This window comes from the organism of the source record quoted next, unplaced genomic scaffold (assembly GCF_019419815.1).
Source record: "Pyrus x bretschneideri cultivar Hongxiangsu unplaced genomic scaffold, Pyrus_bretschneideri_v1 Contig19, whole genome shotgun sequence".
NCBI classification, from domain to species: Eukaryota; Viridiplantae; Streptophyta; class Magnoliopsida; order Rosales; family Rosaceae; genus Pyrus; species Pyrus x bretschneideri.
In genome coordinates, this window is record NW_025999490.1 from 2733111 (window position 1) to 2747990 (window position 14880).

The following is a 14880-nucleotide window of genomic DNA, read 5'->3' on the forward strand; positions in this document are numbered from 1 at the left end:
CAAATATAAAAGTCACAACACAAACCATTAAATACATTTGTTTTTCCACTCATTATCCATTTCTTTTTCCAAATTTCACCTCTTCCCTATATTGTTTTAAAACACTATAATAGTTGATTCTTTCCCAAATTTCACCTCTTCCCTAGTGGATTCTACCAACTATAATGGTTAGGTCGAAATTTTCCTAACTTCTCTATGCCTTTGATTTCTAAGACACAATTAACGAAATTATTATTAACACTCCAAAAATTCACCATACACTCTCTAGTGAAAAAAGAAAAAGAAAACAAGTGTGTATGATCACTTTTTTCTTGTGTCAGTATCAACTCTCCATCTTTTATCGTATCGTGTTAGGTTCGGATAAACTAGCTCCAAAACAAAGAAAGCATGAATTTCCCATATCAACTCCGCTCATAAATTCATAACCAACAAAACAAACATCAAACAAGCACTTGTCAAATCGTTTTTGTGGTACATTACTAACAAAATCTTCTTTTACATCACAGACAAATGTAAGTTATGCTCAGTGTTAGCACATTTGACATCCCCCTTCCCAAGCGATCACACCGCTCCACCTCCACCTTCCGAATTTCAATCACAATCTCGCAGCATCCCATGTCAGTTTCAGTACACAAGCAACCAATAGCCTGTAAAATGCGGCCACAGCCATGCTATACGACTGATTCAACGCATGCCCCCAGCAACGGTGAAATACCAGTCTTAATTCGATTTCTCAAGTCTTAACTAACACTACTTGAAATATACTTCAGAGAGAGAGAGAGAGAGAGAGAGAGAGAGAGTAGAATGTCTCGTATGGTCTTCGGAGAGGAGTGGCTTGAAAAAAATCTAGAGTCGAAATGGAGCTGAAGTAACTAGACCCTGAAAAAAATCGGGTCCTTGGTACGCACCTAAGAGCTTTTTATTGTGATCAATATTTAGCAAACACCTACACGAATGCTCCATTGTAATCTAAAGGAAGGGACGAAGTTGAAATTCAAGTGGCTTGCTGGGATATCGTCTTATTGTTAAGTGTAATCTACAAGTGGTTTAGAGTTCAGTGTGAAGTAACTCATCTAAATTCTATATTTCTGTGCACCATCTCTCTCTCTCTCTCTCTCTCTCTCTCTCTCTCTCTCTCTATATATGAAACTAGAAGTTTCAGAATCGTAAGCAATTAAAGCTACACCACTAAAACAAACGATTTAGACATCAAAATGGCGTTAAGGTGGTGAGAGTATGTGGGTTCTAGGGAAGCATCATTTAAACTGCAAACTACCACACAATCAGGCCATGTTTGCAGACAAGAATTGAACGACAAAATGGATAATTAGAAGTAGAAGATGATAAAATAAATCTGCACCAGAACCAGAAGATGGTATCTGAACATGCGAGCAGTTTGATGTACGAGGGGCAAATATTGACTCAGTTAATCTACTAATAAGCCTAATATTATTAACGAAGATAATCCGTTTCTGTCATTTACTAACATTGAATACCTAGATTAGTTAAAATTGAGAAAAGAGAGACTAAGCTGTGCTAGAAGCACAGTGGCTCACTCATGGATTAGATTAAAATGGGAAAACCATGATCCTATAGCTGTTCGAAACCACTGCAATCAAGAGGATATAATGAAGTCAGTCCCATAAGAGAGCCCCATAGTCGTGAATTTTGACATTTATCCAACAATTTTAGGAAGCAAAAAACGCAAGTAATAGGGAGTCCCAGGAGGTCTGTTTACACAATAACTCCCTGAGAGATTTTCATGTGTGGAGCACACAAATTACTATTAGAGAAATGTTGTGAATTTACTATAAAAGGGTCAAGGATGGCACCAAAAACGAGCCAAAAGATCAATTAGTATTTAATAAATGCAGTGATTTCAAAAAACCAAGATGAAGACAGAAGATAGAGAATACAGAAGCAAAAAGATTCCCTGTGGTTTATCTAGTTGCAGAAAGTGATTCCTCTCAGTCTGCAGTACGCATGTAAGTTAAAAAGAACAGCACAAAGAAGAGATCATTACGAATAGCATTTCACTAACACAATTGATTAGAAGATGCTTCGGGCAAGAAGCTGAGAGCATGAGTTGAATGGCCAGAGAAATAACAAGCATATACTATAAGATCGAAAATTCTGGTCACTACCGAATAATCTTCTGGCAAGAACATCAATTCATAGAATATAGAGTGACAGTACCGAAAATTAGACGAACTCTATACTAGTGAAGATAAGACAAGATGAAGCGACGCGACAAGAAAGAAAGGAACTAATATTGTAGATAAGAATAGATTTGGCGACAAAGATGGGGCTACATGCCTAATCATAAACCCCGCAGTGAATCCTCTGGCAGAGTCTCAATACCGGCTTGAGTGGGAGAATCAGGAAGGGTTGAGTTCAATAAGCCTAGGAAAGAAGCCTTCTCCAGAACCGAATCTAAAGAACTAGGAGAGGAAACATGAGGGAGAAATGTTCAAAATTCCCTGCTGTACGCACCAGACATATATTAACTTAAAGGACTATTCACCTTTGAACAGCAAGAAGCAGCCTGAAAAGTTAGGGGGCCATTATAAATGCCTGAATCAAGTTCTCTGCCGTACGCTTCTGTTCAGGTGTGCCAGATATATGTGCAACACGATCACCCCGGGAAGATTTGGACTCAGAGATCTCTACCATTGCTCCCGATATCTGGAAAAGACACAAATATGAATGAGAATGACATTCAAACACACAAAGCCTACGTGTTCAGGCAAAAACTAGCTAGACTTTTCATGTTGATCCATCTCTACACAATAATCAAGCAGTAGATACAGATACAAAAGGAAAGATCCTCCCACCTTCCGAATATTGGCTATATTTGCCCCGCCTTTGCCCATCACTTTACCCACTGCATTCGCAGGAACTAGCATCTCAAGTGTTGAAGGGGGTGGCAACCTGCAAATGTTATTGAAAGCAATCTAAGGATGAATAGAAACCGAAAAAGACAAGCTTCACAGCAAGATAGGCAACACTACATACGCTGACCCTCCATATAGCTTGGATGGATACGAAGACATGGATCCATAGCCATTTTCTCCCATCTAAAGGAAAAGAAAACATATACAACAAGTAGTATCAGAGGTTTATTTAAAGTTTATTCAGCTCCAAAATAACTTGGTTAAATGGACATACCGACACAGATCCATATCCATAGAGGCTACCAGAAGAAAGCAGGCCCAAGCCACTTCCACTTTCAGCCCTCTGATCATAACCCATCGAAGTAACTGGGGGAACAGAAGGCAGGACAGGTGGCATTGAGAGACCAGTGCCACCCGAGTACAGAGATTCAGTACCAGCAGAGGTGTTAAGACCATCATCTCTATCTTTCAAGACATCGTCTCGGAGTCTTAGAACAATCTGAATAAGCGCATCCCTCAAACTACTGGGATCTCCTGCCACCTATATAAGGAAAAAAGAAATGAGAAAGATGTGATCAACAAGAAAAAATTGGATCGCAATGGTTAAATATTTATGTAGAACCAACCTCAACAAGTTCATCATTAGCATCAGCACCCCTAGGCTTATCAGCTTTTGAAATACGGACATCAGCTTTTGTTCTCTTTCGGATTTCATTTATAATGGAACCACTTTTTCCAATAATGCAACCAATAACTTTAGATGGAACAAGAAGTCGAATGGAAACAGAGTCATCATCTTCATCATTTATCTTCCCTTGCAGCAAAAGAACAGCTTCCACTGCCATAGATTTTAGATCATCGGGTGACTGCCAAAAAAGAAACCCAACATGATCAACATGTTCAAGGAGATGAATGCCGAGTACTGTTGTGAGACCCATAGAAAAATACTAGTCAAGATTATTCACAATTTAATCACCCAACACAATGTTGACATTTAAGTTTAGAAGTTGACGATGGATTATAATAAGTCTTTCTCGTAATGAAATCTATATTTTTTACATTGAAATGGTTAATAAACATGAGCTCATGCACAGAGAAGGATCCTGGAATTGCTGATGTCGGCATAAACCAGCAACAGAAGCAGAATACTGGATTTGATAGAATATTCTAGGTTATTTTAGCCTATAAAATACTATGCAGACGCATAACAAAACATAAAGAAATACTGAACCCTTAGTGGAAAATGCATTTATACCGAGCTCTTCCCAAATTTTGTTCTTGATAAGTCTACCAAAACATAAAGAGTCAGTATACCATCGCGGTCATACTTCTATTGCAGTAATAGTAATAGTAGACTATCATGGTCATACCTCTGTTGCAGTAACACTAATTATACACTCAGCACGGTCCTTGGTATCATCAACCTCAATACGAGCACCACTCCCCTGCCTTATGCTTTTAATGGTGCCCCCACCTTTGCCAATGACACGACCAATCTTGTCAAAGGGACACAGTACTCGCACAATTAACTCCTCAGATCGGGAGGCAATGCCAAAACCAGAAACTAAAGGAAGGGCAGATGAATACAGGGGCCATGTGTTCCCTGTATCCGTGTAACCCTGAAGATCCTGTAAATGTGTAGCACCTATGATTGGAGGTACAGATCTAGAAGAGACAATAGGATCTCCACTTTGATATAGTCCACCTGGTTGATAAATAGGGACATCTGATGGGATAATAATACTTGGTGGGGCCACTGGTACCGATGTCTCAAGAGAAATCTCTTCCTTCGGAGCAAACTTGTACATAATTGCAGAAACTGCAAATAATGCTCTTTTAACTGCTTCTGATTCTCCATTTATCTGTTTGCAAAGGGAAATGAACTCTTAACAGAAAATATAAGTTAACCAAACAGAAATGTTAAACATCTATAACAAAATTTGCAAGCATGTAAACATATTACATTTTATGCACAAAGAAGGTCCATTTAACACAATTCAGGAACTTCATACTAACATTTTCTAATGCTGTAGAGTGCCTAGCCTGTTCATTCCCGACTATTGTATGGCTACAATGAGAGTGTAAACATACCCAAAAAACTTCATATACAAGAAAAATGAAAACGATTCTGAACCAAGGCAAGGCATCAAATATGAACTATCGAGCTACTGTACTGATAACCCAACCTTCGAAAACAAGAACGAAAATGCCTACTTGGAAAAGCAAAACTGAAACATTGAGTAATTATTCTTATTTAATTACAAATACTAACCATGAGAAAATTGTCAAAGTCCATGGCGCACGAATGTGTTGGGTCAGTGGCATCTTTTGCAACAACCTTGATGTTGGTCCTCGTCTTGCTCCTCAGTTTCTTTATAGTCGACCCCGCCTTACCAATAATATTTGCAGACTGGCTAGAAGGAACAAGAATTTGGCAGTCTTCCCTACCATCCCTCCGTCTCTTATCCGAATCCCCAACACTAGCCAATGCATTTGAAATCGCAGAATGAACTCTGAGAAGAGCATCCTGGGCAGCACACAAAGGTTCCCTATCACTGAACTCATCATCAACCTCAACCTCTTCCTTATCCTTAACATAGCTATAAATAGTTATAACCCTATCTTTCGCACCCGGAAACGGATCCACAACCTTGATTTTCGCTCTAGTATCTTGCCGGATCAAGTTGATCACTTTCCCACTCTTGCCAATAACACTCCCAATAACCCCATCAGGGCATAGAATCCTATAAACCACCAATTCATCACTACCCCTTTCGTCTCGGTCATTGAATCGTCTCTTTTGGTTCTTGTTTCCCCCATCGTAGTCTCTCTGCGACCGATACCGCTTACCCGTCTCCCCCATTCTTCCTCTGGATTGGTTTTCCTCCTAAAACCACACCAAAATAAAAAATTCAAAAACTGGGCACTCCCCAAAATTACAACAGAAAAGCAATAAGCAGATAAAAGAAAGAACAAAATTTGATTCAAATAACATTGGATTGCCTTCCCTTTGGCAATCTTTGTACCAAAAGAAACAGAAAAAAAAGGGGTTTTCTTCAATTAACAAAGTAGGGTTTATTTGCAGCGGAAAGGAAAAACCTTTGGAGAAAATCAGAGAATCCAAGCCTCTGAGGCGAATGGGTAAAAACCCTTGTCGAAAACTCACCTGTTGTAATCAGTCGAATACGAGAGCTCCGGAAACTATTGGGTTTGTGAAGCAGTCGAGTTCCTAGGTTTTTTTTACCTTATTGTCGTACTTGCAGTCGGATATATGACGCAGGAAGGAACGTTAGTTTTTTTTATTGTTAGTTTTTGAGAAAATTATGGCAATGGTCATCACCTTTAATTCAGTTAGTATAAGTGGTTTATAAATTAAAAATTTATTATTATTAGTTTTTTCAACTTATTACGACGTGCAGGTTATGATTATTTTTATCAATTTCATTAGGATTTTTATAAAAAAAAGTTACGTGTCACACACGTGAAACTGAATCAATGGGCAGATATAAAAAAATTGTACCAATTGGAGGGGTGATTCATTATCTTTAGCCCAATTAGATCAATGATCTCTCAATTTTAACTCAATTATGGCAATAATTCTTCAAACATAACTCATTTATAGCAATTGTCCTTCAAACATAACTCATTTTGATGGAATTCTGATGAAATTGACAAAAATGATTATAGCTATATGTTTTGACGAATTAAAAAACCAGCCGTCATAAATTTTCAATTAAAAGACAATTGTTCTAATTAGATTAAAATTGAGATATTATTTTTACAAATTTCTATGGTTTTCTAAATCTAAGTGGGCCCAAAGCCCAAATAAATAAATAGTGAGAACAATGAAGCCATTGGACCTCATTGCTTTTCCCCAGCAGCAGTGGCCGATTCGAATTCGATCATATTCAGACCGAATAGGAAGAACATGGAACAAGAAGCGGCGGAAACGCTGATTCAGGCAGCGAGCTCGGATGGGTCGGAGCCGGCGTCAGTGAACCGCGCCAGGAAGCTGCTGTTCCGGCGAATGCTAGTTGGAATAAGAGACGGCCGGTTTTTCTTGGGCACCTTTCACTGCATCGACAAGCAAGGCAACATTATACTCCAGGACGCAGTGGAGTATCGGAGCACGCGGCGGTCCTCCCCGTCTCCGATGGAGCAGCGGTGCCTTGGTCTGATTCTAATCCCTTCTTCTTGCCGTGCTTCTTGTCACGTTGGTTGCTCTGTCGAAGAACAATTGTCTCTGCTTTCCTTCTAGAACCAATCTTTTACAAAATATGGTTTTGTACTATGATGTTTGTATTCACGTCTTTAACAAGACGATATTCAAAACTACTCTGATGTGCGGTGTGCGAAGACGGGTTTGATTTTATAAATGATAGAAACTGTTTTGCTTAGAACTTGCATTGTATGTGTGGCTAGGCAATCCATGTATGAATTCGATTTTCTTCGAAGATCGATGTTTTCGTGGGGAATTTCTTGAACAGATTGGCATGAAGCATTCTAATGTCCGGTGATGTCCGCTTTTTGAATAATCATGAACAAATTTACATAAAAATTAATATTCGTATAGATATTCGATTTGTTCTGTGAAATCTTATACATATTGTTAGGTACAACGGGTAAGGTTTGATCAAAATCTGTCGCGGTATGGTGTTCCATATACAATAAGATACGGCACAGTTCGCACGACAGTGTCAATCGGTATTGCAAAGTTAACTACCGGAAGATGCTCCTGTCCCTGCAATATAAACAGAGATAATATAAGCATTTGGAAGTCTTAACGAAGTCCGAGTTCCAGCTTCCGGGCAATACAACTTGGTTTCTAGATCTCTTCCTCGTATGGTGCTGAGGAACAAGCTTAACGATTACCTTTGCGAGTGAACGTTGCTGTGTTAACTCCGATAATATGGCCATGCGAATCAATTAACGGCCCTCCTGAATTCCCTGCAAAAATTCCACCATTGAAGGTTGAAAACCTCGAATTTACATCTGCAAACACTCCCAGAGCATGGTCGACCAAGGGTTTCAAGCAAAGGGAACCGAAAATAAAAGGGAAACATAAGTCGTCAATGATCATCTATTGTCCGTGGACGAAAATGAGCAGGTTTGCAAGGTTTGGAAAGCTTCGGCTGTGTTTTCGGATGAAAACAGGAAAGACGTTTTCTTTACCCTACAGTAAAACATAACTTGCAGGCAATGAACTTCAGCAGTCTGATGCATTATCAACTAACTAAATCATATCGGTGGTTGCATTACTAGAATTAAGTACACAGTGAAACCGCAATTCGTTTGTACGCATACAGAACACGATTATGTTAAGAAGGATGAAAGCTGTGTGAAGGCTTATGGAAAACGAAATTTTTACCAGAGTTAATGGCAGCGTCCGTTTGAATAGCTCCTCTGATGGCCTTTCCATCTGGTGAGGGTATCTCCCTCCCTAAGCCACTGACCACCTGTGATATCCAAAGAACCCATCAGGCCATAACACAGTTGGCAGAAATTGATGAAAAACATTAAACAGACCGAAAAATCTAAGTGTGGAGTAGTGACAGTGGAAAAGTTACCCCTATTGTTAGTGTGTTCTCGTATCCATAAGGATTTCCAATGGCGAAGCAGCTCTGACCGACATGTAAATCGTTAGATGTACCAAGAACAACAGGTTTTAACTCATGTCCTTGAACATCAACCTGCACATTGGTATTAAGCTAAGAATCATCAACACTTCACATGTACTCGATAGTTTATGCACAAAATGAAATGCGTATGGTGCATTAGTTTACATGATTTTATGAAACGAGATTGAGATCGATGAAAAGCTTTTGTTGTTATCACATGCATCATACCATACCATACCTCATGGAAATTTCTTAAACATGACTTTGGTTGCAATAGAGTGGCTGAACGCTTAGTATGCATATTACAACAAGGAAGTAAGACAAACGCCAAGAGAATAAAATTGGTGAGTTTTGCTGAATACCTTAAGAACAGCTAAATCATAGGTTGGATCGACACCAACAATCTTTCCTTCACTGTAAAAACCATTGCCTCTCGCGTCCACAAGGTAAACCTATAAAGAAGGGTGCCAAAGAAACTTTGAAATTCAAACGAATGACTTGAACTCCAAAATAAACATTCAATTACGTTCGGAACAAGAACTTGAAAATATGACAAAGATTTTAAATCGAATAAAAGGACAAAACCTTACAACGCTGTAATCCGCTTTGATCCGTAGCCAATTTAGCTATAACATGGTAATTTGTGACCTGGAGCCACAAAGGATTGACTGGCTTTAGTACCAGGAAGTAAACATCCATAAACTAAGAAGATAATACCTAATCATCTGGGAGAAGATGCAAACCACTAGATAATACAAAACTACAAACTTACAAGTTACAACAAAATCTGTCTTTTAGGTCCGAAAATAAAGCACAGCTGCATATGTATATAAAACCTGCTAAAACGTTGCTGGAACGACCTTAGAAAAACTAAGCTAACAAATTTAGATCTTTAGTGCAATTGACAGACGAAAATACAAGCATTATGACTGCAAGCTGAGGCAAGTTGTTAAACAGATATTATGAATACCCGTCAGATTGTAAGAGAAATGATGAAAAAGAACTCGCTCAGTCATAGCATCTAAAGTTAAGTTCACACAGAGAAGCAGAAAACAGGTAAGCTTACAATGTGACCAAACTTATCCCAAATGAAGCCTGAACCTGTTCCTTCAACTTTGGAATTTTCATCTCCGCTTTGCGAGACAACATCAAAAGAGGCCTTGAGGCTTTTGTCTATTTCAAGGTCTTTAATAAAAACAACCGATGGAGAAGCTTCCTGCAATCACATTTCACAATTGGTGAAGAATGAGAATAAAGAAACCATATGTTTTAAATCGCCAGTTCATTAAGACGAGGTTAGTAATAGATTCACCTACAAGTTCTCTGAAAATCTTACCATGACAAAATAATAATTCACTGAGGTGAGGTGAATAACATGTGCACCTAGAAGCATAACATAGAGTTTGGTTTACGTGGAAGCAATTTTGATAAGGAATGACTATAAACCATAGAGCTCGATTCGTTTGGAAGGAACGAGTTTTCGAACCCATCCAAATTTTATTCATAGGTATTTCATAAGTGTGAATTTCTAGTTTATATACAAATCATTCGCTCCACCGTTTGAATAAAGTTTTCTGAGCAGCAAACTGATACACAAACAACCATAAGACCCACCTTAAGAAAATCCCAGAGATTCGAGCAAAAAATTCTAGGGCTTTCGGACTGATTTCAGAAAATCTACCAATATTGATGATATGATAACACTTCCAATTAATAACATCAGAAAGAGATATGGGTCACAGAAAAATGAAGGTTGAACGATTGCACGACAGTGCCATTGCTATTCGACCGCGATAAAACTAAAATCTATAGGAATTTTGAGCAGCGGATGGATGCAGAAATGAACATAAAAGAAAAAAAGGTAACAATTGAGCGACTTAATTCCAATTTCTGCATACTTTCAACAGTTCTTCCATTCAAGTTTTCATCTTTTTTCAACAAACCACATAAACAACCAAAAGGGTCAAACAAAATTAGCAAAAATTACAGAATGAAGCTTAATTCCACGACCTACATTCAAATCAACGGGCAAAAAAAATGACACAAAAGTCAAAACATTACAAAAAAAAATGTCAATTTAGTGTAAGAGTGAGACCTGGAAGAGATTGACGGCGCGGTCTTCGTCTTGCTGAAGCTCATCCTGCAGAGCGAGTGCAAGGCGAGATGAAGGTTGTGGGGAAATGGGGTTACAGAAATGGAGCAAGGAAGCGGCCACAAGGCTTGGGGCAAGCACCATGGCTCTTCTCCTGGTGAGAATTTTGTTCTTCTGTGAATTGCGTGAGGGGTTTGAGGAAGAAGAAGAAGAAGAAGAGTTGGTTGGTATTGGAGAGGGCTTGATTTGGCTAAGAGAACCCAACACCACCACCATTTTTGTTGTTCTTTCCCGGGAATTTTAACTGAATTTTGAGCTTTATTTACCTCTTAACAATGGAGATTGAATCAATGTGCTTTTCTTTTTCAATGGGCCGGATTGGTATTTGTACTTAATTTGGGCCGACTCTTAGTTGGGCCTTTTTGTGATAAAAATTACTAGCTTCTTATGACAATTTGCTCATTTGTATGTTATTTTCGTTGTTTTCATTTAAGATATGTTTTTATGTTAGGAAAACTAATGAAAAGAGTGAAAACTTTGAGTTTTAACTATAAAGATAAAATAGAGGGTAAAGCGAATAGTACCACGATTGACATTTTAGTGTAAAAATGTGGTTTTTCGTTAAAGTGAACAGTATCAAAAGTTTTTCGTAAAACTTTCCTTTTATATTTTGTTGTTTAAAAAAAATTAAAGAAATAGACCAAACGATGTCATTTTATGATTTTATCCTTATGAGTTAAATTGTTTTATATTGAAAATTCTAATTAGGGAGGAGCAGTTTTTGGTAGATTGAATGATTCACCAAAATTTGCCACTTTCTTTGTATATACAGATTAAGAGGTTGGGAAGGGTTTGACCGGACGTATAATAGATCGTAGATGAATATCTTAACAATCAAGGCAATCCACCACTAACATAGATTTTTCTTTTAAACAAATTAGTTTTGATCAGTTTCATACTCAAATTGGCCACAAGCCACTATTCTATAACGGATCGGGTTCGGTTTCTACTAGACCATATTTTGTTCATTTTTAATTCAAATTATGGTTGAGTCAAAGTACTACGTTCTAGTGATATTCTTCTTCACTAGTTGCCCATTATGAGGCTTATCCCACTCCCAACCCTTTAGTGTAGATAATATCGTTTGTTTAAAAAAAAAATTCAAATCATGGTTGAAACTTGACAAAATCAAACCAAACTTATTGTGTGGGTTAGCACATGGCATACATATCCGGGCCAAAAGTTGATAGCGATACGAATATATAGGAATATTTGAACTCCGACACACATACAGACATACAAAGTAGGTGTAGAAAATTTGAACTCCTATTTTAACAGTCCAATAATTTACTTGAAAATTACAGGAGCTGATGTGACTCAAACCCTTTAGTTACTTGATTGCTTCGTCCACTAACACCACCTAAAATTTTGTATAATAATTATCACCCTTGTTTGCGGCATGTCTTTGTATATCTTTAATTTAAAAAACATAAAAAAAGTTATTTCATTAACTTCATTTACAGTCACTAATACATACTTAACTTTAGTAACGTGATTTCCATGGTATAAAAGCTACTTTAGCAAATTTAATATTTTATTTTTTTCCACTACGCTTAAAAAAGTATTTCCAAATGAAAAATAATTCGTCGCTCAACGGACTGCCGGAGACTGCATGACTTGATTTCTTTTCTTCCATTGATGGGAATCTTCGTCGCTAAACACTTTGAACGACAAAATATTCGTCACGGATAATTTGAAAGTGGTTGTAACCAAAGCTAAATGAAAATTACATCAGAAAGGGGAGTTAGATTGTGAAAAACTTGTGGAATGTTGCAAAAGGAAGAGATCCTTTGTGCGACAAAATCAATCTTCTTGAAGGCAAATATGTTCAGTTCATCCAATTTTTTTCTCACTTAATAATTGTCAATAATGAAATTAAACTCTTGTGATACTGTTGACTCTAAAAAACTACCAAGCTTACGTGGTGCGCAAGCCAAATAATTAATAAGCTAACTACGTCCTTCAATTGTGTGCGTGGCGTGCCAACTCATCGACCAAGTTCGGCTAGTGAGTAAAATATGTTGATGTGGCGTTGGGTGCGTTGCTGACTTCTTGATGTTACGACTGCAGCTGAGGAAGGAACACGTCTCGGCCTTCGGGTTCTAGAGTTTGAAGACAAGGCTACTAGTTCTGCGAAGTTCAAAATCAAATTCGGCTTTTAATGTGCCGAATGTAGTAACATGTAACACCTCATTTCGCCGAGAAGGCTAATGAGATGACATCTGCCAATAAGGATTCGAAAATCCTTCTCGACCGAGACTTGGATAGATAACCAGTTGACCTCAACGCAGTGCTGTTTTTTCAAACTGAAGGTGCTCCGCTGTCGGCTGATTCTACGGCAACAGTGATGTTTATCCAAACTAAAGATGTCACTGGTTGCCTTCACAGTGCTGTTTATTCAAACTGAAGATGTGTTGGTGGAAAAAGAAAATAAGAATCTCAAGGTTGTTGAGAGGTTTTGTGTAGAGTGAGAGTTTATGCAGGGCAATTTGTGTGTTGAATGGGAGGGGGCTTAGATGTTGCTTGTGACTCTGTATTTATAGGATTATAGCATCCATACTTTTTGCTTGGCACGACATGATATTTCGTAGAGTCCAACTACAACTCTAACTCGCGGGCCTTAAATTGATCCGTGTCAGAAGCCAAAGCATATCCTTCAGATTACTGTTTGTGACTTTTCAAACAAGATAAAAACCTATCTAGGCTGATCACATCACATCAGAAGCCTAGCCCACCTCGGCTTCTTATCTCATCATCAAAACTCCATCAGTAGCCTTACTTTATCCCATTAAGCTGTCATTCGTAGCCAAGACTCCTAATGCAAACTATAAAGCTTTCTTTCCCACGACACATGTGCAACCATGCATGCAATTTAATTGCAATATCAACTAATCACTTGAGATGCCATCTACCATCAAACACCACTTTGCATAGGAGTCCTAATTATGCATGTGTCACGTGGCCAAAGCAATACCACATATGCAAAACGTATCCCCAATATCTTTGCATGTTGTTATCTGATACCATGCCTTAATGCATATCCCCATATTCCATCATCATTCAAATCAATTGGGATTTAGACAAATATTAGGTTCAAATAATTTAATATATTACTAAGAGATAACATTATGATTAAAATCGCAATATTATTTCTCAATAATAATTGAAAATTATTTCAACCATTTTGTCCTTCAACAATCTAAAATTCTGCTCATTCAACGGCCTCGATTGCTCGGGTCAATAGTGTAAAATTGGGTCCAAACAGGTACTCAAATGGAACACATACTAAGTGTCAGTGACCAAAAATGAACACGAGTCTATGATGTCCAATCAACATAATTTTTTATAGAAAGAGTTATAAATGGGAAAGGCTAAATGGTTACCACAAACTTAATTTTCTTCCCTGAACTCTACTAATAATTTCTCATGTCCTCAAATTATGTCATTTGTTGCACTAGTAGTAATTTTTGTTAACTCAGTTAACTTTTCCGCTAAGGTGAGGGATAAAATAGTAATTTCATTCAAAAAAAATAAGAAAATAAATTTTTTAAGAGAAAGACTTGGCTCCTCAAGGATTGAGGAGGAACTCCTTAAAATATCTCTTGACTTATTCCGATCATAAGCATGAAATTTTATAAATAGGCCACAAAGTGTTTTGAGAAAGAACTTAATCTTAAGGAGCTAAGCTCTTCTTTTTTAAAAAAAATAAGTTGGATTTTTTTTTTCTTTTCTGTATAAAAATATCACTTTATCCTTAAATTTGATAGAAAAAAGGCAAATTTGACAAAATGACCATTTATACAATGCTAAGTTAAGTTGATAGAGGAAAGAAACCAATATAAGAATTTAAAAACGAAAACTAAACATAAGGTAAATTTCAGTGACCTTTACTATCATGCACCTAGTAAGAAAAGTAGACATATATTTGTTGATTTGCTTTGTCTTTTCTTGTCTTTCCGTTGGTGGTCGGACAGAAAATTAGTGGGAGCGGCGCCACGCATATAACTGAGTAAAGATGAGATCTTATTTGATTTGGTGCTTTATGTCACTGTAAAGTTATAAAGTGAAAAACAATATGGATTTAGAAGGAGGAAATATTATAAAATTCTAACCGACAAACTCAGTTTATTATGATCTTATCATGGCAAAGGTTCATGAAGTTAAGATCAGTAAATCATATCATGTTTTAGTCTTTCTCGATTAACAATGTGCTCTG

At 37.5% G+C, this 14880-nt stretch overlaps 3 protein-coding genes across 8 annotated transcripts; 1 reads left to right on the forward strand and 2 right to left on the reverse strand.

Annotated features, from left to right (window-relative positions):
- Window positions 1-378: 378 nt before the first annotated feature.
- LOC125468152 (KH domain-containing protein At4g18375-like) lies at window positions 379-6205 on the reverse strand. 5 transcript variants are annotated; one of them, XM_048582177.1, is made up of 9 exons: window positions 6061-6205; window positions 5167-5781; window positions 4265-4756; window positions 3521-3760; window positions 3169-3435; window positions 3016-3077; window positions 2835-2931; window positions 2525-2685; window positions 379-679 (listed from the first exon to the last, which is right to left on the reverse strand). In XM_048582177.1, the coding sequence occupies exons 2-8, from the start codon at window positions 5755-5757 to the stop codon at window positions 2554-2556; spliced, it is 1881 nt and encodes a 626-aa protein (XP_048438134.1). In that variant the 5' UTR covers window positions 5758-5781; window positions 6061-6205; the 3' UTR covers window positions 379-679; window positions 2525-2553. The 5 variants fall into 5 exon arrangements, with proteins under 5 accessions (XP_048438134.1, XP_048438133.1, XP_048438132.1 ...); XM_048582176.1 differs by lacking the exon at window positions 379-679 and adding an exon at window positions 1433-1609; XM_048582175.1 differs by lacking the exon at window positions 379-679 and adding an exon at window positions 2092-2441.
- A 536-nt stretch (window positions 6206-6741) lies between these two features.
- On the forward strand, window positions 6742-7294 carry LOC125476308. Its single transcript, XM_048582181.1, has one exon. It carries the CDS (start codon window positions 6823-6825, stop codon window positions 7150-7152), a length of 330 nt encoding a protein of 109 aa, XP_048438138.1. The 5' UTR covers window positions 6742-6822; the 3' UTR covers window positions 7153-7294.
- A 107-nt stretch (window positions 7295-7401) lies between these two features.
- Window positions 7402-10921, reverse strand: LOC125476307 (protease Do-like 5, chloroplastic). 2 transcript variants are annotated; one of them, XM_048582179.1, is made up of 8 exons: window positions 10608-10918; window positions 9579-9728; window positions 9098-9160; window positions 8875-8964; window positions 8462-8584; window positions 8263-8350; window positions 7767-7841; window positions 7402-7635 (listed from the first exon to the last, which is right to left on the reverse strand). In XM_048582179.1, exons 1-8 carry the CDS (start codon window positions 10878-10880, stop codon window positions 7610-7612), a joined length of 888 nt encoding a protein of 295 aa, XP_048438136.1. In that variant the 5' UTR covers window positions 10881-10918; the 3' UTR covers window positions 7402-7609. The 2 variants fall into 2 exon arrangements, with proteins under 2 accessions (XP_048438136.1, XP_048438137.1); XM_048582180.1 differs by lacking the exon at window positions 9579-9728 and having other exon boundaries at window positions 10608-10921.
- Window positions 10922-14880: the final 3959 nt, after the last annotated feature.